A 25,396-nucleotide genomic window follows, 5' to 3' on the forward strand; every position below is an offset into this window, starting at 1 on the left:
TATTAGTATATGAGAAGTCAACTGTGCAGTGAAACTCATTTCTTTCTTCTTTCAAGGCAGAGACAGTCTGGAATGGTACATGAATGGACCTAAGGTATTGATGAAATATTTGTGTCCTCTGGGAGAACACAGGCCACGGTGTAGACTTCCTGTGTAGCAGTAATGTCAGTTTAATTATCTGAATAATTTCCTTGGACTCAGTTAAAATTTCTGATTTCTATGAGGTTGCTGCCCCGTCTCAAAGTAGCTGAGTTGTAGTGGCTTCATAGGCATCATCTCAAAGTATAACTGAGTTTTAGTGGCTGCACATTAGAGAGGATTCATTTTAATGTGAAAAATATTTAGCTACTGACTCTGGGAAGGACTTGTGCAAAGCACTGCAGGGGTTTCAGAGAGAGGACATAGTCCCAGCACTGAAGGAACTTGAAGTCTAGCAGGGGATGTAAAGTTGAGATAATGGTTGCCATGGAAATTGAGAGCCAGGAAAGTGGAGATTAATTGGGAAGAAATTGCAAGAGGCCGTGAGGGCCCAGGTCAGCATGGTAGGAATTTAAATGCACCAAGGAGTTGGAGTCTATGGGATAGGAGTTCATTGAATTTGTGCTGTTATTTGGGAGAAAACGGGGAGCAGAATCAAGAATGCTGTTGACATTTTGAGCCTGGGTAACTGGCAAGATGACTGTGCCTCAGTGGAAATAAGAAAGTCAGGAGGAAGAAGTGGTTCTGTGGAAAGGCTGATTTTACTGATATGTTGAGTTTGAGACTCTTATAATAATAGAAGCCATTCTGCAGACAGTTGGAAATGTGGGAGGGTAGCTTGGGTGAGGAACTAAGTCCTGAGATAGAAATTGAAGTGGAAAAAATTAAATTGTATGTGACTATAAGGGGTAGGCAATTTTGAGAAAATGGAAAATACTGGATTAATGTTTTATTCAAAATTGTGACTATGCATAAATTCCAGTTTTGAAATTAACTTTTATATTCTTTTATTTGTATTTTATACCTTTATTTCCCATGTTTTTGATAGCATTTATATTTCTTTTAGTTATCATCAGAGCTATGCTCACATCTCATAATTATGAATACCCTATCTAGGCTCCATATTTCACTACTTTCTGGTACTTGTATCCTGTACATAGTTTTCTCATTGTGGAATTCGTTGACTCTAGAGTATCCTTACTTGAACCAACATGGTTTCTGGGTGGAGGGTAATACAGTGCTTAAGAGCTTGGGTTTTGCAGTCAAACAAATCTGGGTATGATTTCCTCGTCTGACCTCGTTTTACTTGCTCTGTGTGCCTCAGTTTGCTCATCTGGTTCTCTTGAGTATTAAATGAAATCATGAAAAATTATTTCAACACATGTTGCCCCCCTCCACTCCCGCCCAATAAATGGTTGCTGAAGTAGTAGTAATGATGATAATGATAGCAATAATACTTATTCTATCTAAACCTCATTAGATGTATCCAAATCCTGCTTCCGTATGTTGCAGACATGGGTATAGGAAGTAGAATGAGGTCCTTCCGTGGAACATGAGTTTGCTGGTTACTCAGGCCACCTCTTCATAGTACTCATTTTATCATCTTTTGAAAAGACTGATCATGACACAGACTGACTTACACCCTCTTGGTCCTGTTTAGACATTTTTTTCATGGATGCTGCCCCTGGTGTGGCGTTGACTTCTTCCCAACTGCCTTTCTGTGAGACCTTGTAGAACTCATATTGGTTTGCTCATTCACAAAGTGTGAATACAGCCAGCTATCAGTTACAGCCTGTTTATTCAGAGCGAATTGATTTTGACCTTTCTCTCCCACTGCCTCCCTTTTGCCCACATCACTGCTAATTAATTTCTGCACAAGAGAATGAGCAAGAGCAGTGATAAAACATAAAATTAAGATTAGTTAATGTTGGTTCATGAGGGTTTTTGAGAGCAGGCAGAGCTTTGTCTGAGTTTTCATTTATTTATGCCATTCCTGACTCCTGTTATCATGAGTAGTAAGAACTGGCAGTTGTATCAAACAAATAAGCATTATCTGATAAAGAATTTAGAAATTTTGGGATAAATTCAACTGAAGGTATTATTTTTAATACCATCTTCCCAAAATTCTAAGGAAAATGTGACTGAAAATTTTCACATATGCCATCTTTTTTTTTTTTTAATTAATTAATTAATTTTTGGCTGCATTGGGTCTTCGTTGCTGTGTGCGGGCTTTCTCTAGTTGCGGCGAGCGGGGGCTACCCTTCATTGCAGTGTGCGGGCATCTCATTGCAGTGGCTTCTCTTGTTGCGGAGCACGAGCTCTAGGCATACAGGCTTCAGTAGTTGTAGCATGCGGGCTCAGAAGTTGTGCCTCGTGGGCTTTAGAGCACAGGCTCAGTAGTTGTGGCGCATGGGCTTAGTTGTTCCACAGCATGTGAGATCTTCCTGGACCAGGGCTCGAACCTGTGTCCCTTGCATTGGCAGGTGGATTCTTAACCACTATGCCACCAGGGAAGCCCCACATATGCCATCTTTAATGTAACATCTTATATGTTTGCTACTATAAAAAATATAAAATAGTCATGCTACTTTTTATTTCATTTATTTAAAAATTTTATTGTGCATTTATTAAATTTTATGAGATAATAATGTTTCTTACAGTTTTGTGATAGCCTGCTAGAACCTAGTTTTGTTTTGTTTTGTTTTCTTTTCTTTTAGTAGATTTTCCTTGCTTGCTAATACTAGGGCTAAAAGAGGAAAAATAACTAAGTGTTTCTTTTTAGGAAGGGATTTTATAAACTTGGTTTAGGGACATTTGAGAATATTTTAGCTACTCTTAGATAATGGATGTCAATTTTCTTAAAATTATTTTCAATTGAATAAATTTAACTTTTTTAGGGAAACTTGTTTGGGAGGAGGGGGCAGGATGCTCTATAATCAGGCTAGCAAAGAGGTCTGAGAAATTTGTGTGGATTAAAATTCCTCCTTAGGAAGAGTCCTCCTCCATACTCGCCCTTCACTTTTTATGACAAATAAGAAATATGTCTTCTGGGACTTACCTGGTGGCGTGTGGTTAAGAATCTGCCTGCCCATGGGTTTGAGCCCTGGGCCAGGAAGATTCCACATGCACGGAGCAACTAAGCCCGTGCACCCCAACTACTGAGTCTGCGCTCTAGAGGCCTCGAGCCACAGCTACTGAGCCCGAGTGCCACCACTACTGAAGCCTGCACGCCTAGAGCCCATGCTCCGCAACAAAGAGAAGCCACTGCAACGAGAAGCCTGCACACTGCATCTAAGAGTAGGCCCCGCTCACCACAACTAGAGGAAGCCCATGCGCAGCAGTGAAGACCCAACACAGCCATAAAGAAATAAAGAAATAAAGAAAGAAGAAAGAAATGTCTTCTAGTGAGAGAAATGAGAAATGGGAGAGACTGAGGTCTGGGTGAATTATCTGGATATGAACAAATAGGGACACAAGGGAAAGGAATAAGACAGAACCCACAATTTTGAATGAAAATATAGTTGTTTGCTAAATCTTCTCTTTCTAACTCACATGCTGAATCCAAAGATGTAGCTCCGGACAGTAAAATAATGAAATACGACATAGTCTTCCTGTGAGAATTCTGTGTTTGTTTCATGAGCAGGTGCTTACCTTTTCCCTTTGTGTGAGTGCATCAGTCAATATCTGATTCTGAGTATTGCAGTAATAGCTGCCATTTATTTAGTGTTTGAGTAGTTCTAGACATTGTGTAAGTGCTTCACATTCATATTTTCTCATTTAATCCTCAAAATCACCTACTGAGGCAGTTACTAGGACCACCCATATCTTAAGGTGAGGAAATAAAGATTCACAGATCAAGGAATTTGCGCTGGTTAGGAGGTGTATCTAGGATTCCTTTCAAGGCCTGGTGATATACAACCCACGCTCCTAGTTACCTGTCTGTACTGTTCCCAATGTGTCATCACCGTACCATAGGCAGCAGGCACTTTACCTGCATATACTAAAACCATAGAATTTTTACAGTTGAAAGACATCTTAAAGAACCACACTTTCATTTTATAGAAAAAATATGTATATATATATATTAGGCACAAAGTCTTAAATAATCTTTTATTCGGCCAGCCAGTCGGCCAGCAAATACTTACTGAGCATTTACTATGTGTCAAGTAGTAAATAAGCCAAACATAGCCTGTGCCTTCCTAGATCCCTGGTGGCCTTTATTTATGTATTTGATGGTGGTTTATTGGCGGTGGTGGGGGGACGCTAGTAATATAGTATAGTAGCTGAATCAGGAGCATGGGCCCTGAAATTATACTCCTTGGCTTTGAATCCTGTTCACTAGCTGTAGGACAATGGGCAAATTGATTAATCTTTTTAAGGCTCAGTTTTTCCATCTGTAAAATGGTAATATTAATAACATTCACAGCACTGGCCTATTGTGAAAATTAAATGAGTTAACATATGTAAAGCATTTAGCAAGGTACCTGGCACTTGGTAAATGCTCAAAAATATAATTGCTATTAAGATATTTTGACAGTAATAGTAGTGACATTTCACTCAAGCAAGGAGGACACACATAAAATTATTTACAATAAGATGTGTGTTGTGTTATGACAGGGGAAGGAGCAGAGAGCTTTGGAGTGCAGAGAGCCAGACCTTCTAACTCCCAGTTGGTTCAGGGCAGGATCTAATGTAGAAATGCTATTTTCTTTCTCACCTTATGTGATTTTCTTTTTTTAACTTGATGACTTTCCTTCCTTTGCTGTCCTAAATCCTAGTGTTTTTGACTTACAGCAGTTTACCATCGAATATTTATTCAGAGCCAGCTACTAAGCATTTACTTACTAGGCTCTGTGCAGAATGCTGGGGTGGAATAATCAATAGGATGTGGGCCTAGTCTTCTAAGGAATGTATGTGTGTGTGTGCATAGTTTACACACCTGGACACACACTTGCAAGCACAACAATTGGATGATGCTAAGTTCTCTAATAGATATATGCAAAGTAGAGCCTAAAGAAGGGAGTGACCATCTCTCTCTAATTTGAATGTGGAACAAGGGTAATGAGGGAAGCCTTCATGGAAGAGGTGGCATTTCTTCTGTGTCTTGAAAAATCACAAGCTTCTTGTTGCCAGAGGACATTTTAAATACAGGGAAGAACATAAAACAGGAATGCTAAGGCATGAACCAGCATGGCTAGAGCTTACAGCATGAGGAAGTATCAGAAGTAGACATCTGTCTTGTAGGTTGGAGTGGCAGAAAGGAAAGCAACTGGAGGCTTTTAAGCAGAGGGATCATATTGTTGGGTTGAATGTTCATATCACTTTGGAAGTGATGTACAAGGTAACTTGAAGAAGATGAAATCTGCAGTCTGCTTGGTGCGGTAGGATGATGATTGGCTTCAGTATCAGTGAAAAAGAGGAGGCTGGGATCAGCAGGCTCTAGAGGTACTAACTAGAGAGAACCAAAGGGCTCTAATACATCGGTTGGATGTGGAGCCAGGGACTGGGGAGTCTTGGTGTCTAGGATGACTCTGAATTCTTATTTGGACAACTGCTTGCCATCAACCAGAATAGTGAATAATTCATCAAGAGAGCATTAAGTTTCAGGTTTATCTGTTATATGACTGCTGAGATATTCCACAGGGAGCTAGATCACAGGTTTGTTGAGTAGAGATGTGTGTACTGGAAATCTTGATTTGAAGTCAGAGGCGATAGCTAAAACCTTTGGAATGGAGGCAAATGTATGGTGTGAAGAGAGAAAAGCCTCGAAAAGAACCCTGGTGACTACCAGGGCATCTGAGAGTCAGGTCTCATTGAAATCAGGGGGCAAAGAGTTTCATGGAGGGAGAGGTCTATAGTGTGAAATGCTGCAGAGGGACCAGGAGTTAATTGGGAGGGGCTAGATTGCATTTTGGATTTGGCCATCTGGAAGGAAGATGTCAGTAGTTACCAGCAAATCTCTGTCCCTTTGTTGGAGCTTGTTTGTGGTGCGTTGCAAAGTTGATGGAAGAGATGATGTAGACAGAGCCAGTGAGGTCTACCCTTCAGAAGCCTGCCAGTGGAAGGATGGAGGGAACACCATCTACATGGAGAGAGGGGTTGGTTTGTTCTTGGTGGGAGAGATTTGAGCATGCCTAGGTTCTAGGAGACAAGCTCAAGTTAAAGAGAGGGTGGAATGATTGGTAGAGTGAAGCCTCTAGAGACAGAAGTTGCCTCTTCTGAAACTCAAGATTCAGGTGCAGATAAGCAGGAGTTCTGAGGGTGAGGTTTGCAGGGCTTTATGCCTGATAACCTCACTTTATTTGCTTAAATAGGGCATGAGGTTATCAGAGTTTGGCTGGAGGATTGAGGCAAGTCAAATGATGTCCTCAAGATTAATTACTGCACCCTCATGTTTTACTGTCTTTCTTGTCTCATCTTGTCTGGGGCCCAACCAGGCTGGACATGCTCAGGCTTATTTAATCTGGAAAGCCTTCTTCATTTTCTCTGTCCCATTCAGCTTTTCCTCTTTGCTTTATCACACCGCCCATCTAACCTTGACCTTATCATGAGCTCATGGTTATTAACCCTACCTTTGTGTTTCTGGTTCATGACATCTCCCTGTTTCTTTTCTTACTGGTTTCATAACTAGTTCACATTCTACTGTTGCCTCTTTGAAAGTTACAATTCTGTCTTTAAAATTTTGTTTTAGCAGATCTTTTGTAGTACTTCTGTGCCAGACACTGTGCTGGGGCTGGGATTCTGGGGTGGGAGCCCACTAAACTCCAAGGAAAAGGATGTAAAAGAATTTTGAGTTTTCCAAGTATGTGAAGGAAACAAAGGGGCACAAAAACCTGCTTGAGATTGGATGGCCAGGGGAGGATTGATGCCCTCAGGAGGTGACATTGATGTTGAAAATAGAAAAGATGAAAGTGAGCTGACCATTTGTAGAGGGGAGAAGGAAAATAGTAACTTTCTAGTATTTATCATATTCATAAATAGGTGTTCTATAGACATTGGATTATATCCTTCAGTATGTAACTGCCTAGAACTGTTTGTGATACTGTCCTGTCCTTCCCACTGATACTTCCTTGGTTCCTGAAGGCCCTATAAAACAGGGATCCCCAACTGCCTCCCCGACCCCCCGTCCCCCCACCCGTGAGTGGCAGGCGAGCGAAGCTTCATCTGCCACTCCCCATTGCTCCATTACCGCCTGAACCATGCCTCCCCCCCGCCGCACAATGGAAAAATTGTCTTCCACAAAACCGGTCCCTGGTGCCAAAAAGGTTGGCGACTGCTGCTATAAAAGACCTATAACAGCTTATCCTTCAAATTAAGGTAGAGAAGGACCATATTTGTTTGTTAAAGGGTTAGGTGTTACTGAGCACTCAGTAATGTGTTCAGGGCGGGGCAGAAGAGAGGAACAAGATAAATTCCCCCATTCGACTGCATGGTCTTTCTCTCTGCATTTCCTCTACCCTTCCCTCTGCCCCTCAACTCAGGTAATTCTGAGTCACAAAATGAGGAAAAGTGTGTGTGTGTGTGTGTGCGTGTGTGTGTGTGTGTGCGTGCGCCACTGTAATTAGTTACTGCCATTATATGATTACTGCAACTTTAGTCCCAGAAGTAGACACTTGGGACAGATCTGAAGCTCCGGACGTTGGGTCCAGGTGGGTGTCGGGATTTACTGTCTTTAAACTAAGGAGTAGGATAAGAGTTACAGATTTCTCGTGGGTGAGGAATAGTGGGAGGTACTGAAAGGAAGATAAACCAAAGAGAAAGGGGAGACACTGAAGATAAACGTTGCTGACTTCATAATTTTGCCTAGAGTCAGGCCAAGTAGACATAAAATATGATCTACCAGGGCAAAAGCTAGTGTTTTCTTGCAAATCTAAGCTCGTACTAGTAAATTATTGTTTTTCAGAGAGAGATGATGAAGAGTTGTGAAATGGTTTATTAGTCTCCAGTAACTTTCCTGAGGTATCCTGGGCAGTAATTTTGAGAAGGGAACGGCACGTAATAATAAGCACTGGTTTGACCCCTCAAAACAGAGATTCCCAGCATCTTTTTCTTGCTGCTGCTCAAGGAATGACAACATTCACAATGAGAGTGGACTTCTGTGCTGGTGTTCGCCATGTGCCAAAAATTTTACCCCTTTGCTTTTTAAGGAAGTAGTAGTAGTGATATTATCATAGGGGTGATTTTGGGTATATTCTAATTTGAGTTATTGTTAGTAACAAGTTAATAATAATGTGAACCTTGAATGAGAACAGCTTCCTTAGTATTTAGACATTTATTACTTTTGTGATTAATTTATCTGACAAAGAGTATCAAGAAGGTCGTACTTTTGAAAATGATCTTATATATCTCTTGCAAGCAACATTTTTCATTTGTACATGGAATGCTCTTTGCAGTTGTCCATCAATGTTTGGTTTGATTTCCTCCCATTATAATTCTTCATAAACTCAGAGAAGACATCTCTAGTGCTATATGAAATATAAATGATTCCTAGTAAATGGATGGGAATTTAGACTGTCATCTTAATTTAATAACATATTTACCCACATTTAAAGTATATGTATAGATGAGGCTACATTAAGGACTTAATAACTTGAATTTATTTACATGTCTACTTGAGGCACATCCCTAGAACTTGAGGTGATGTGTATTGTAAAAATGTGTCATTCAGACTGTAGCCAGATAGAATTTTATAATTCTTGGTTCCCTGATGGTCTTCCTGAGATTAAAAGACATGATTGCTTTTAAAGTGTCTTGCTATAAGGGAAAATGGACTTACTTACATACATTTGAATATACATATACAGTTATTTCTTTAGTAAACAGAACTTGAGCTTCTGTCCTTAGGGAGTATTTATTAGCAAGAATTAATTAGGGTACATTCTCTGAATTACTTTATTAATTTAAATAAGGTCATGGGCCTCCATGAAAAATTGTATTATAACTGAGGCAGAATCTATTAAGAAATAGTAAATGTGAAATTAACCCAACTGTGTAGAATTTACAGACTTGATCTTTTTATATATTGACCATATTAAGTCAAAGAGAAATGTCCATTTAAACACATAACCTTCAGTTCCCATGTGGTGTGTAAATATTATTATATGCAAAGAATTTGCTAATGTAATTCATAGGCAGTCCAAACTTGTCTTTGGGAACCCTTCTCTAGACAACTTAGTGAAACTGCTTAAAGTGCAGGGTTCTGTTATGTTGTATGGTGCTCCTTGAACGGTTTATAAAGAATTTGATCATTTATTCGGGGATTTTGCTCTCATGGTGTGCTACTATACTTCTGGATTCTCCCCTGCTAAGTGATCTGTAGGTCTTTTCCTTTCTGTCTGTACTGTGTGTGGACTTCTTTATTACTAAAAGAGCATTTATCCCTTTACTCAGTAAACACTGGTGCTAGGCTCTGCTAGATGATTGGGATACTGAGGTGAATAAGGCACTTTTTCTACCTTTGTGACATGTTCAAGGGTTTTCCTGTGCTACAGCCCCTGTAGAGAACCCTACCTCCTGACTCCTCCCCTCCCCCTTTTGGTTGTCTTGAATCCCAATTTTTTGCTCCTTCAAACTGAAGCTGAACAGCCTTGGTAGACTTCCAAATAGAGCGAAGTATATTTTTACCTCAATTTTTTTCACATTTAGTTTCATTTCTAGAAAAATCTAGGTGTGCTATATTTTATCTAAATTGATTTTAAGGCCCATGGTTATTTTACAAGTAAAAAAGTGCTCCCAGAAAAAAAGTGCTGCCACTAGCATGAATAATGCTTTGATTCCATGGTTTAGAGTACTTATCCCAGTTTCAGAGATGATATAAAGAAAAAACAGAGGGGTCTTAGAATTGTTTATATACAGTGTTAAAACTGAGCAAAAAATTTAAAAGAAAACGGCTTTTTATAGCATGACTGTTCGACAGTATATTTGAAAGCTCTGCCCCATTGTGAACCACTGATTTAACAGATAGCCACTCTTAATATTTCTGATATAGATCCTTTGTATGCATATCCTTCCAGACTTTTACCTGTGAACACAAATACAGACACATCCATCCATCTATAACTGTCTTAAAATAGTTGTTTTTTTAAACAGGATCTTGCAAAGCATGTATCTTTGTAGTATCTTTCCATGTAAATATACACATCATCATGTTCTACTGTATGGTTCTATTAGAATTTGAATTGCCAAATGTCCATTGTTGGACAACTAGGTTATTTCCAGTCTTCTTCATTATAAACATCTTTGTACACTTGGTATTATTTACTTAGGATAATTTTTAAAGAGTGGAATTGGTATATTAAAGGATATATATAATTTAAAGGCAGTTGGTACATATTGCCTAATTGTCCTGTAGGAAAATGGGTATCATTTTACAAAAGTGTTAAAGTGCCAGTTTGTACTGTAATACTATATTATCATTTTTAAAAATCTGTCAGTCTGTTAGATTAAAGAGTATCTTGTTTTAATAATGTAAAAAAATACTAGTGAGGTTAAATTTTTTTCTCCATAGGGTTATAGGTCATTTATTTTTCTTTTGTGCACTTCCTATTCCTGCTGTTTTACAATCTTTTTTTTGATGGGCTTTTTGACTTAATTATTGATTCGATGGGGCTATTTATATATTAAGGATATCAATTCATTGTTGTCACATAACAAATATTTGTTCCCTGGGTGTTGCTTGCCTTTTACTTTGTTTATGGTATTTTTTGCTGTACTCAAATTTATTAATAAGTTATTGGTTCTGCCTTTCTTATAGCTTAGACTCTCTTTTCCAGTCCTAAGAGTAAACAAGTATATACCTATATATTTAGTATTTTTTTTAATTTTTATATTAAAATTTTATTCATATAGGAAGTGAATGACTTTGTATATGAGACAGGGGTTTACTTCATTTTTTCCAAATTGTTGTCTAGTATTTCCAAAGAGAGTTCATTGAATTGCTTTATCATTTTCTCACTAATATTAGAAGTCATCTTTACCATATACTGAATTCTTAGATATATAGTCATTTCTGAGCTTTATATTTTTTCTGCTTTTCAGCTTTTATTTTGCTGAATTATCTGTTTCTATACCAGTAGTACATTGTTCAAATTGTAGTTGTATGGTGAATTTTAACAAATGTTAGATTCAGTTTCCTCATTACATTTCATTTCCTGGTTTTCCTAGCTATTTTCATTTTTATTTCAAATTAACTTTTAAAACATTTGTAAAATTCTGGAAAAAAAATATTAGTATTTTAGTTGGGATTGCTTTATATTTGATGATTACAGTATATACCAAAGGGGAGTAGAATGGACATCGTGATAATTTAATTTTTTTTAAATGGCTTAATACAACAAACTAGGGACCTACTGTGTATAAGGTCCTTTTTTAGACATCAGAGATACAGAGTTAAGAGAAGAACCTTCATTCTTTTCCCTGACCGACTTTTAAAATTGTAGAAAGATTTTAAATAGATTATATATTATAGAAGGATTTTAAGAAGATTTTGTCAAATTCATATTTTAAAAATATTGCTCTGGAGCCAAAGAGGAGAAGATTTGAGCAGAGAGGGACTAGAGGTAAAGAAAACCATTCAGAGGCTCTGTAGGTTCTGAACCCAAGTCAGAGGTTAACTGAGGGTGGATCCTAAAAGTGTCAACATTTAGAAGTGGAATTGATAGGATACTGGGCATGGATTGGATGTGGAAGGAGGATGGTGCAGAGGGAGGAGGCTTAGGGTGATTGTGGCCTTTTGGGCTTGGAGATAGAGATTGAAGTACAGGAGGAGGCACAGATTTCCTCAGGAAGATGTTAGATTTGGTTCTAAATACAGCTGTCAATGGGATATCTGGGTAGAGTTGTTAAGCAAGTAGTTAGATAACTCATCTGGTTCCCAGGAGAGAGCAGAGGGGTTGAAGGCAGTTAAGAAGAGGAGAAGGTGAGACCCTGGCTCGTAGGAGGGGCCAGGGTCTGAGAGAACTCAGTGAAACTCCTAGTGACAGCTAGAAGAATGATACTACAGGAGAAAAGGAGTAAGAAGTGGCTGGACAGATCGAAGACTGCTGAGAGCTCAAGTAAAATAAAGATTGATCAATATCTTTTGGATTAACCACAAAAAAGTTTGTACCTATGCTGGAGTGGTTTGAGTGGAATGGTGTTGGTGGAAGCCCCATTGCAGTGGGGATTAAGTATGAATTTGAGAGACTGGTTCTATTATTATCACCATTGTTTTATTATCTCTATCATTGAAGAAATTTTGAAATTCCTTTTAAGGGAACTAAGGAATCCAATTGCTTTGCTCTACTTGTACCTCCACATCTGTATTTTTAAATAGAAAATGTCTTTATCCACAATTTACTTATACTAGGTTCTTAACAGTGTGATAAATTCTGGGACTGAGTTGATATATGATATTGAAATGATATGCTCCCTGCCATTATGGAGCAATGTCCTGTCTGGTAGGGGGTGTTAGACAACAAGTAATTGTACAATTATTTTTAACAGTTCCTGTAAGCTCTGTAAGCAACAGTTAGATGGTACAATAGAGTTTATAACACAGGGGGTGGGGGGGGGAGGGGTGATCAGGGACACCTTTGAGTAAGTGAATTTGAGCCGAGGTGGGTTTTCTTGGCTAAGTGAAAGGCCCTGAGGTGAGGTGAAACTTGCAACTGATTAAACCAATGAGATGTGAGATAAGAGAGGAGAGGTAAGCAGAGACTAAGTCTATCTACTGTTCTAGGTCACTTAAACGGTTTTGGATATTATCTTAAGAGTGATGGTAAACCATTGAAACACTTTCAAGTATTTAGAGTAGTAACTTGATCTGATCATTAGAATATAAAATTCTTGAGGGCAGTGATTTCCCTTTGTTTTATTGCCTTCTCCCTGTTGTATGAAATAGTACCTAGCACTTTGTAGACGGCTCAGATATTTTTGAATAAATGCTTGTTATTTAGACGAGTGAATACATTTGTGTTTGACAAGATTATTCCATCTGTTGTATGGTAAACAGATGGCATTACGGGGTGAGGGGTTGTGAAGATAAGCTCCTGAAAATGTCCCAGTGAAAGATGGTAGTGCCCGAGGATGGTGATGAGATGGAGAAACACGTTTAGGAGGGAGAGTAATTTGATGGTGGCACCTGTGGGAGGACAGGAAGATGTTTAATGTGTTTTATATATGAACAACAGAGTGTTGCAGGAATCCCTCTAAGTCACTATGATGTAATGGAACTTTTTTCCAAATGGTTCTTCCTGTTGTGTTTGGGTTTGCTTTTTGACATTGCCAGGCACCTCTAGATTCCTACTTACTCAAGGTGTATCTTATTCTGTTGCTAAGCTCTGTGAATTTGACACAGACTTTTAAAATGTCTCCTGAATCTCCCTCCTATTCTCCATTCTTAGGGCCGCTTGCATGCTGGATGCTGTATCATTTCTTGCCTACACTCTTGGTATCCAGTCCTCTTGCCTTTCTTACCCTATTTATTCTCTGCTCCACATATACCTATAATATAAAAATGAGTATATAATTCAGCTGCCTAAAAACTCTCTGTGCTTTCCCATTTCCTATTATGTGAAGTCTACACTAACGGTACCGATTGGTTATTTTTAAGAGTACATTCAATTAAATTCAACAAATATTCATTTGAGCTTCTGCTATTTGCTTGTCTGTGATTTAGTCACGGGCACATACTCTGGGCACCTTCTTAATTTTCTGCCTAGATTTACTAAGTCTTATCTGGGTAATCGTAATTGACTGCAGCTGGATGTGTATGCTGCCATTTTTCTGCGACAGCTCTCAGAGCTGGCTCTATAGCCTTCTTTGTCATTGGCAAATAAGACAAATCTTGATGGAGTAAAAAATTGTGTGTACTTTGAGATTGTTAAAGGTTTGGATCACTATCTAATGATTTTTTTTCACCTTCTGGAATAATCTGCACTTTGGCAGCAGGGTGTTACATAAATGCTTATGTTCAATTTATGGGCCCTTGGTGATGCCTTTGTCTTTCTCTGCTCTTTATGCAAGCAGGAGTTACTTTTCTATGTATTTAGGAGTTGTGGTTTTTTCCTTAGTGTTTTTATCACAGTCATTCAGCAAACATTCAGCTAGTTGCCTGTGCCAGCCGTTTCAAACTTGTCTTTCTTAAACAAGAGGTCCCTTTTTTACAAACGAAATCTTAAAATACATTAAATCTTAAAACAGATTAATGTGGAACTATGCTGGTTAAAGTACCATAGTTAACCCCAGGCTGCTTGATATCCCCTTGGTGGCTCCAGGAGCTACCTCCAGGAAGTGGTTATTAGACTCTGAAGCAGAATCACTGGAGTGAAGGTAATAACAGATGTGGGCGAGATGACATTTCTAAGGAGCTTATACATACAGTTAACGCCTGGAGTCAGCCAGTATTCATAAGACCCACATTCCTTTCCACACTTTATGAAATTAGTAATTGATTTTTCTAACTAGAACCACCATTTGAGTACTTATTAATGTTTATAGTGCTTTCTCTTGGTGGGCTTCAGGTCATCTTTGTCAAAAATGAGTGAACTGGTTTAGACTATGTTGAGCCTCTACTCCATTTAAATGAGTGTGTGCTTTCAGCATGTCTCCTGTCTGCTTACTCATCCTCTGGCCCACTCTGGGTAACCATAGAGTTACTAATATGTCTCTGCCTGTTTTGTCAGAAACTCGCTTTACTTTTTTCCTTGCTTTTACTTTCTTTATTCATTCATTCAACAAGCCTTTATCAAGTGCCTACCATTTCAGGCACTCTTCTAAATGCTGTGGAAGCTGGAGTTAACAAAATAGGTCAAAATTTTCTGCATTTGTGAAGTTGACACTGTGATTGGGGGAACATTCAAAAACAAGATAAATATTTCAAGTACTAGCTACTTAAGTGCTATAGAGGAAGTGAAGGGAAATGCATTGTCCCTATAAGAGATGACACAAGATTTTTGAGTTATTTTTCTAGAAATTGTGATAGATTAGTATGGATTTACCTTATTCTTTTGCCATCTTCCATCTTAACTCATGCTCTTTAAAGGCATGATGTCCTGCTTTAGGCAGTCATCCCTGTTTCTGGACCAGCTGCTGACTCAGCTGCTGACCAGCTTGTTCCAGGACTGAACCCTTGGCACTGTTCTCATTAGCATAGTTATCCCAATGTTTACTGATTACTTGGACTGAGCGACTTATTCTCCTGCTTCCTCAGAGCTCACTTATCTTAGTCATTGGGTTTCAAACTTTTATTTTTCCTTTTACCCATCAAATGAAATCATATGCAGAAGCTCAACCTAGAAAACAAGTGAAACATCTGAATGGGAATGGGAGGTGTTTAGGATGAGGCCAAAGGCACTCCTTCCCCCCATCCCCACACTTTCAGGCTGCATGGACACTTCCATGGACTCCTCCCACGGAGCTTTTGTTTCTTTTTTTTTTACATCTTTATTGGAGTATAATTGCTTTACAATGGTGTGTTAGTTTCTGCTTTATAACAAAGTGAATCAGTTATACATATACATATGTTCCCATATCTCTTCCCTCTTGCGTCTCCCTCCCTCCCACCCTCGCTATCCCACACTTCTAGGTGGTCACAAAGCACCGAGCTGATCTCCCTGTGCTATGCGGCTGCTTCCCACTAGCTATCTACTTTACGTTTGGTAGTGTATATATGTCCATGCCTCTCTCTTGCTTTGTCACAGCTTACCCTTCCCTCTCCTCATATCCTCAAGTCCATTCTCTAGTAGGTCTGTGTCTTTATTCCTGTCTTACCCCTAGGTTCTTCATGACATTTTTTTTTCTTAAATTCCATATATATGTATTAGCATACGGTATTTGTCTTTCTCTTTCTGACTTACCTCACTCTGTATGACAGACTCTAGGTCTATCCACCTCTGTGTAGCATTTCAGAGCCATTATTTGATTACGGTGTTGTCCTTTTATGATGACAGAAATACTCTATAACTGGGCTTTCTAGTATGGTAGCCATGTCACCATGGCTGTTGAGCACTTGAACGGTGGCTAGTGTGACTGAGGATCTAAATTTTAAATTTTATTTAGTTTTAATTAATTAAAATTTAAATGGTCACATGTGGCTAGTACAGTAGTTTTGGAAGGTGCAGTTCTAGTATAATGCTGTCTCTAGATTTAATATTTACTGAATGTTTCTTTATTTCAGTTTTCTAGATCTTATGTAAAATAGTATTAGTTTTAGATGATAATGAACTCTGAGAAGACCTGGAGTAAGTTCTAGCTTGTAACCTCGAACAAATTATCCACCCTCTCTGGTCCTCATTTCCTTTATATAAGGTGGTCAAATTTCATAGTGAGATTTTAAAGTGAGATAAAGCATGCAGGGCATTTGGCATAGTGCCTAATGCCTGATTTTAGGTGATTTATCCTAAGGGTTTTCGTGGGTTTTTTTTTTTCTTGTAAAAATAAAACATGTTTATTGCATAACTTTAAATAAAAGAAAGATAACAGAAACTAAAAATAATCTATAATCCTACCAATCCATAGACAAGCAACAGGAAAACTTTGAAATGTGGAAAAAATTGGTTTTGATTCATAATTTTTTTTTCTTTGTTTTGAATGTACATATGTATGATGTATGACTACGCTGATACTATTATTGTAAAAAAGGGAGCTTTTCAGACTATGTCATACGTGTATAAATTGCCTTACAAATCTCCTTTTCTAATATAAAAGGTTTTAGGAAATATATTGTAATTGCTGAAAGGCATTTTAAAACTGGTGAACTCAATAATCCAGTTCAAAGATTTATATTTGGTTCCTTAATGTAGAAATTCATTTTAGAATTTTTTTAAGGATGGAAAAAAAGATGTAGATGATTGTATCTTAAGTTAAATCTGTCATGTCTCTTGAAAGTTCTAGTGTTTCAAAATTGTGACTAAAGGCATGCCTTATTGTTACCTGAAAACTGGGTTCCCCTCTTGGTGGGTGTTGCAAAAGACACAACCAAGCCAAAGATCGGGAAAAGGAAGGATTTATTACTTGCAGCAAGTAAGGAGAACACTGGAGATCCTTCCCAAAGCAGTGTCTCCCCAACAGCAAAACTGGGGGAGTTTTAAGCTACATGCATATTCATGATGGGGCTTGAGCAGAGGAGAATTCTACATAGAATTGGGGCAGAGCGTGACAGAAACTAAGCTTTAGTTGATTGAAGTCACGAGGGTCAGAAAAGGTCAACGTCATCTTTCTTTAGGTTCTGGGGTCTTACCTTACCATCCTCCACCTGGATTGGAGGCCTTAGTTCCTGTAAAACAACTCCAAGATATGTATAAGATGGTTATGTATATCCCTTGAGGAGAAACTAGGACTCTGATTTATTGCTGAACTATTGTTTCTTGACTGCTTTTTCCTCTGTTCCTGCATTCCTTTGTTCCCTTAAAATCATTAATTACTGAGACCTATTCAGGGACAAGCATTGTGGCCAGGCTTAGATCACAAAATGGTTTGGGTCTAAAATGGCTTCTCTTATGTCAAAAAGCTACATCTGGTTCTTTTTCTCCAAGGACACCCTACCCCATCTGCCTACATTATGACATTATAGCAATATATATTCATTTAAAATATTAAATGTGTTGAGCACCTTCTATGTGTCAAGCACTGTGCCAAGTGCTGGGGCTCTAACAACAAATCATATGTCATAATTTCCCTTAAGTAAATTATGAACTAGTGGGAGAGACTGACGTTGGTTCTAAGTACAGTGTGATCAGTGCCGTAAGAGGAACTAGAGAGTGAAATAGGGAAATGTGGGGGAGTTTGGGACAGCCTGAGATGGGAGGGTTGTTGTTTCTGGCTGAAGTGACACCCAAATGGAGTTTTAAAGGAATGATGGACTTAACGAGGCAGTGGTGGGGTGAAGAGTATTTCAGGAAAGGGATGCAATGCAGTGGAACCCTGTGTGACCCAGGGGCATTTGGAGAGCCTTAGTAGTTCAGTAAAGAGTTACTGAATGCATGGGGGTGGATGGGAACCAGATGAGTCACAAAGGTCTTTCTGTGCCCTACTAAGACACAAGGATTTTATGCTTAGCATTATGAAAGGTCTTTGGAGAATGGATCAGAGATGAATAGTCAGATCCGGGAGTCCATTCAATGGATTGTTGATCAGGCCAGGTGAGAGATGATGGATGATGAGGGTTTGAATTCAGGCTGTTGAAATGAGTCGCGTTCTAGATATTTGGTTCCAGAACTTGGAAAGGATATTAGGGCTAGAGTTATAGGGACAAGTTATCTACATAATGGCCATGGTGTAACTATCCCAGCACCAATGAATCACTAAGGAAAAGGTATAGAGTGAAACTTTGAAGAGGAACATTGGGGGAAAATAACAGTAATTATCACAGAGGTGAAGAAGGGTGAACCCATAAAAGAGACTGAGAAGGAGCAGGAAGGCCTAAGAAAAATGAGGAGAGTGTTAGAATAGTGGTATCCTGGGAACAATATGTTTCAGGAAGGAGGAAGTCCTGAACAGTGTCAGCTGCTACAAAGATGCCAGATAAAGGATACAAGTGTTTCTTGTATTAATAATGAAGAAACAATTTAGAAGAGTTTCAAGTGGGAGTTAAGAGAATACATCCATGCTACATTCCAGGGTTATTTTAGTCAGGATTCTTTGGTTTTGAGTGAAAAGTCAACTCAAATTAGGTTTTAGGCAAAGTAGGGACTGATTGGCTAGGATTGTTTGGAAGATCCAAATTGTAGGAATTTTAGAGATGCAGCTGGTGCCTAGGATCCAGCAGAATGAGGAACTTTACTACAAAGCACTATAAGGATGATCTCTTACCACTTCTTTGCTTCTTTCTGCCTGTTAGGTGCCTTCTTGTTCAACACAGAGCTGCTCTCTGGACTTGGAGGGCAGTAGACAGTGCGGTTTTCCTTGGGAAACAATCCTTGGGATTGTTTTCCTTTCCTGAGATTGCCCATCTTGGACTAAGTGCTGTGCCTGGACCAGCCACTGGTATCTTGGGTACGAGGTCATGAAAGAACATGGTGGTGCCCAAGGTAGTTATGAAATTAGAGGGTATGGCAAGTCCCTGTACTGGGAGGGAAACGTTCTAGGCATAAAGTCTTATAGGTGTCCCCTCCAAGTACACGTAAGGTGGAATGGGAAATAAGGAAAGTGAGTGTAGATTACTCTTTCAAGAACCTGAGCTGTGAAAGTGAGTGTTTTGATGATAACTAAACAGGGAAATTTGGACATTTTGTAGGGTGTTTTGTAACCAAATCATTGATGGAGATTTAGTAATGAGGATTGAAAATGTATTTGAAAACAAGAGGTAGATACTAATTTTAATGTTTATGGAAAAAAGTTTCTGTGCAGACATATTCTTGTGGACATAGAAATTTATGTGGACAGAGGAAGTCTAGTGGTCACTTTATTGTCAGATATATTTTCTCTGGGTAGTCTCCTTTATGTTTTTTTTTTTTTTTTTTTTTTTGCGGTACGTGGGCCTCTCACTGTTGTGGCCTCTCCCGTTGCGGAGCACAGGCTCCGGGCACGCAGGCTCAGTGGCCATGGCTCACGGGCCCAGCCGCTCCGCGGCATGTGGGATCTTCCCGGACCAGGGCAAGAACCCGCGTCCCCTGCATCGGCAGGCGAACTCTCAACCACTGCGCCACCAGGGAAGCCCTGGGTAGTCTCCTTTATGTTTGAGATGATCATAAGCCATATCTGGAAAAAGAAACCAGAGAATATTAGAGTTTGCGAAAGATCCTTGAGGTCATGTATTCCAGGATGCTTAGTTTTATACATGATAAGTAGACTCCAAAGAAGTGAAGGAATCACTTATAGATACAGTAGTGCCTATCAGAAGAAGAAGGGCTATTTTCTTCTTGGGTCTCTGTTTAGAGAGTGAGGAAGTCTTTCCTAGAACCTTTTCCATAGACCTCCCTTCATGACCCATTGCCCAGAACTGGAGCACAACACTCACCTCTGAAACCTGTTGCTGATAAGGGGAATGTGATAACCTGATTAATGTAAAACAAGGAGAATCTGCCCCCCCCCCCCAAATTTTGTACCTGAACAAAATTAGAGCTCTTCAGCAGGAAGACAGGGATAAGGGCTGTTGAGTAGGCACTCAACAGTATCTGTGACATAAGCTAAGCTGAAGAGCATATATTTCGTCCTGTGGTCAGTGGGACACTCCCTAAGGTTTTAAATCAGGGGGTAGGTCAGATCAGATTTGTATTTCAGATATAGCAATCTTCATATAACACCTGTGATAAGACATGAGGTAACAGCTCATTCTTACCTGAAACCACATAGTAAGTTGGTTGCACAGTTGAACTGAATTTTGGATTTTCAGTATCTTCTCATATTACCTGTATTCTATTTCCTCATGTATTTATATGCTGTTGATGGTTCTGTGTTTGTCTTTTGCCTTGAGATTAGGGTTGCTATCTTTGAACTGGCTATAATATAGGGAATATAGGGAATGGATTTGTAAAAATTAGGAATGTAACCATGCTTCTAGTGAAAACCATGGTTGTGTTTATTTTTTAAATGTCTTCCTAAGGAGGCAGTTAAAAAAATTGCTATCAAGTTGCTTAATATTTTCACTGGTTGGGGTGTTAGAGTGTATAATACACATTCACATATACAGCTATTGTACAGATGGGCTGTGATAAATGCTAAAAGAGAGGCAGAGGAAACCTGATGTGGTTGACACCTGGGGCAACTGGGAAAAGCTGTAAGAGGATGTGGAATCTATAATGGGCAGTGAATAATGGATAAGATGGGACAGGTTCTTCTAGATAAAGGAAACAACAGCATGATAAAGGCAGAAAAGCCGAGGAGTAATGTCAGGGTGCCCTATATAGACAGCATAGAATTGGGGGAAAGACACTGGAAATAAACCCATAAATGGATCGTGAAGTGGAAGGTCAAAGAGAACGGAGCTCACATGTATTGGTACCTAATATGAGTAGGCGCTGTGGTGGGGTCCTGATGAGGTAGAGGATTGTATCCTCATTCCTATGAGGGACTGAGGCTCAGGGTAACTCACTTGCCTGAGGGCCCACTACTGATGGTCAGGAGTCTACATTTGCAACCAAGTCTGACTTACCTTGGAAGTTCTCCTGTTATTGCTAAATATCCTTCCCGCTGTATCAGTACATCCAGCTTAAAATGTTAGTATTTGACTTTTATTCTTAGGCATTGTTGAATGGTTCTGAGCAGGATTGAATGTTACCAGAGGTCTTTTTCAGGGAAATGAGGTGGTGGTGTTGTGAAGGCTGGATGGCTACCTTTCCAGTCTGCAGACAGTTGCTTGTAACATCTCACACCCAATCACTGGAGTCACTAAATGACTCAATTGTCAGAACTGTATTTGCCAAATTTTCCAGAGAAATAAAAATCAAATTCTGTACCAGTTTTGTTCCTCCTGCCTCTCCATTAATAGCACTGTGGTTCCACTTGGGCTTAATCCTCTTTAGTGCATACCTTCTAGCTTTTGTAACACACACTTATTCAAATAAGACTAACTCTGGACTAACTACTAATTGACCAAAAAGTTCCTCAACCCATAACACCTATGAAACCAAGATATTTCTTCTATTATAATTGACATGATGAACTCTGATAGAAAATGTCGTGCCATTCATTATACCAATACTGAAATCTTTTTACACCAATCATCTCTAGAATGGTATGTAAACAAGGGAAATATAGAATGCCTATTCTTCATACCTTAAAAACACATCTGGAACTATTTGAACTAACTAAAAGTAAAATAAGTGCCATGGCAGATTATGCCATACCTTTTCACATAAAACAACAACAACAAAAAGGGAAATGGAAAACATACCACTTCTAGAAGGCCCTGACATTGAATTGGATATTGAAATGGTATCGGTAATGTATTTATATATGCCACATTTTCTTCCATGCATCAGCCGTCTTTGGTACATATGTGTTGGATATTTGCCGTGGGAGTTGAAAACTTACCACATAGGGAAGATCTTGTTTAGAAGTGGTGTGAATCATTAAGGTAGAAGTAAAGTCAGTTCTTTTAAAACAAATAATTCCCTGATCTGATAATTTTTTTCTTTCTTTTTTTTTTTTTCATTTTGTGTCAGTCTTTCAGTAAATGTCAGCTTTCCCCTACACCAACTAAAAACAGAGATTACATGCAAGAATGGTATAATTTTCATGAACTTAAAAAATTACATGAGAAATATTATAACTTAATATTGGTTTTACTATGTCCTTTAATTTGAAATGGAGTGAAATGCTTCTATGGTTGAATCATAGCTCTTTTGCTGTTTGCTATAGAAGTTTCAAGAATATATATTTCAAAATGTTTTTTTTTTTTTTATTAATCCAAAACAAATGCAACAGAACGCAGCATACTTGAAACACATTTTCTGAATTTATCTTAAATCTCTCTACTCCAGAGCGTTTTTGTGTGTGTATGGCTTAGGCTTGGCTGGTTGTTTCATCATCTATTTCAATCCTGGATTGATTGCACTGAACAGCACTGAATGAGTTACATATGGTCCCACTTTGTCTAAGTTTGTAGGACCTCTGGGTTGGAACTCCATTTCATCAGAGTGAAGCTAGCCGTCACAGAAATGTGGCTAATGTCAAAATCTTAAATACATACACGTATACATGTATTCCAGAGAGAATGTGTATACCCCTGTTAGAAGTAGTGGTGTTTTGCTATTCATTGGCTCAGTGGTTATTGCTCCTAAAATATTGACAACATCTCAGGAATTTAAAAAAGTTGTTCATCTACATTTTATAATAATTGTTGTTGGTATTATTATTATTAAATTCTGGATAGGAATCATGTTACACAAGTGGACCAAGACAGGTATTCAAAAGGTATTCAAATTAATATTATGAATATATCAAAAATATTTCTAAAATTGGGCAGAGGAAGACAGAAGAAATACAAACTATCTTAAAAGAGTCTGAAGAGGAAACCCACTGTCAACTTTATGGTTTATTATTCCCTTTTTCCTTAGTGTGGGGCTACTGGAAAAAGAGTAATGAAAAGCGTGTTTAAGATACATTTCCAAGTTTAGGTATTGCTCAAGAATTGCATCAAGTAAGGTAGGGCCTGTGCCCACCAAGGCTCAGCTTTTGGCGGTGGTGAAACTGTCCAGGGTAGCTTTCTCCCTTTCCAAGCTCTTTTCTCCCTGCTTTTTGGTCTGTTCCCTCTTTCTCACCCTTTCCTTCTATTGCTCGATATACTTATTTATTTCTTTCTCTGTTATTCCCACTTCCCCTTCCCCCTCCTGCTCTTCCTTTCTCTCTCTGCAACCACGTGCTTCAAATCTGTGGGTCTGGACTGCCTTCGCTAACAGCTCCATGTGAGTGTTAGCAGAATGAAAACCAGATGGACCAGCAGTTCCCACTGTTATCTCCCAGCTGACTCTGGCAAGCCTCCCTTTATCCCTCCTTCCTTGGCATGAGGGAAATATTTGCCTTTATTTAGGGAGACTTGTATTTGCTGCTGTACCTCTTCCCTCAGCTGCAACACAAGTGGAAAGCTATTTATTCCCTTGTTGCTGAGGTTGGTTGAGGTGAGTAAATGGTGCAATGAATTTTACTATCAAAGAAGTGGTTTTAAACCTGCCTAACTTCTGCATTTCTCTACAACAAGTTATTCACTGGTACTCGTTAAGTGTTCTGGAATAGCAATATGAGGTCAAAATTTTAACAATACGATAAAGGTAGAGACACTCTCCATGCATCTTCACAATCATCTCACTCAGAACGCTTAATTCACAATAGGGACAGTCATTGTTATTCAGCCAGCAGTAGAGACTAAGAAATAGAGACCCTGATACTGGTCACTGGATCATCGTTCACAGTGCTCTTATTAGAATGATTATTATTTTCATTCTTCCCTAATACGGTGTCAATGCTATTTCAACTTTCAAAAGCTGTGTTCTATTGCAACCCAAGTCTTATGAAATTGCTTTGAATAAAGGGGAGGTAGATTTGGAATTGTCATAGTAGTAATTTGGGCTTTTCATTTTAATAATTGACAAGTAATTTTGAGAGTTTTTCACTATGGTGATCATAATGTTTTAAGAGACCCATTCTTTATTAATAGTCTGTGTTATGTTACTTTTCAAAAACTCCAAATGGGAGATACCTGTGCCTGAGGCCACAAGAGGCGCCTCGTATATTTTTTGGGGTGTGTGTGTGCATGTGTACACATGTTTGTAGAAAATTGGATCTAAACAAACAAATGAAAACTTTTTTTTTTTTTTAACTGGAGATCTGTTTCTTTGAGTAGATCAGATTGAGAAAAAAGTTTAAAATTCCAAGGGAAAAGTATACTTAGTATAAAACAGTCCTGAAGTGCAAATGTTCATTATTGGGTAATGAGGAAATTTCTCCTTGTCACATACTCATGAAAAAATATTAGAAAGATCTTTAGTTCTCAATTTGGGACTTTTCCATTCTTACTCTGCCTGAGATTATTAATTGAAGTATTGGTTTTTTATGTTTTATTTTATTTCTTTATTTTTAAAATTTATTTATTTATTTATGGCTGCATTGGGTCTTCGTTGCTGCACATGGGCTTTTCTCTAATTGCAGCGAGTGGGGACTACTCTTTGCTGTGGTGCACGGACTTCTCAGGTTTCATATTTTTTAAATGGTGGATCATAAACTCACAAGTTCTAAGTCAATAATAACTTCACTTCGTTTTGTGACATTTATGTAGTGGTGATTTTTCAAACAGGTCAGAAAAAAAATTGAAGTGAGAGGTTATGTCTGGGAGACATAGCCTGCTTCATCTGTTAGGCTAGAAAACTAAGCATGGAAAGGGGATGGTAGGTGTTACAAAAAAGTCATTGCAAAACGCCAACTTCTAACAGTATCCCACCTGCATAACAGCCTAAGATTTGTGTTATTTCTGAGCTGTCTGAGGGGTTCATTACCGTCCCACTTCCTCATCTATTTTTTACCTCTTGCTAATGTTGGCTTCAGCTTCAAGCGAAGTTGTGCTGTTGCATATAACGCTACCAAGGTAGCATCTGTCTAAGCCAGAAATAACAATAAGATGTAAAATTACCCAGTTAGAAATGAGGTCCTGCCATCTGTGCTACACCTTCTTAAGTGGGGTTTGGATGATAAAGTCTCGATTTAAGCTTCAGTAGATAAGCCTATTTTATTGATAGAAGATGTTGGATTTCTTACCTTGCTTGTAAAAAAGATGAACCTCTCTTATAAAACTGAGGTACCAAAAAAACCCTGAGGTGCTTAAGGAGTAAAATAACATGATCATGGTGGCATCCTCCAGATCGGACTGAGAAGCACTCCACGATGCCAGACTCACCTGTGGATGTGAAGACCCCGTCTAGGCTGACTCCTCCCACGATGCCACCTCCCCCAACAACTCAAGGAGCTCCCAGAACCAGTTCATTTACACCAACAACGTGTAAGTAGG

General features: G+C 38.8%; 1 protein-coding gene across 1 annotated transcript in view; it reads left to right on the plus strand.

The window, feature by feature from the left end:
• RUNX1T1 (RUNX1 partner transcriptional co-repressor 1) overlaps positions 1–25,396 on the plus strand; it is a gene marked incomplete at its 5' end in the record, with an annotated part of 129,036 nt that overhangs the window by 46,793 nt on the left and 56,847 nt on the right. The window contains 1 exon segment of the mRNA XM_079901601.1: positions 25,250–25,387. Coding sequence (XP_079757727.1) covers positions 25,250–25,387 — 138 coding nt within the window.

This window comes from Stenella coeruleoalba, assembly GCF_951394435.1.
Source record: "Stenella coeruleoalba genome assembly, chromosome: 17".
NCBI classification, from domain to species: Eukaryota; Metazoa; Chordata; class Mammalia; order Artiodactyla; family Delphinidae; genus Stenella; species Stenella coeruleoalba.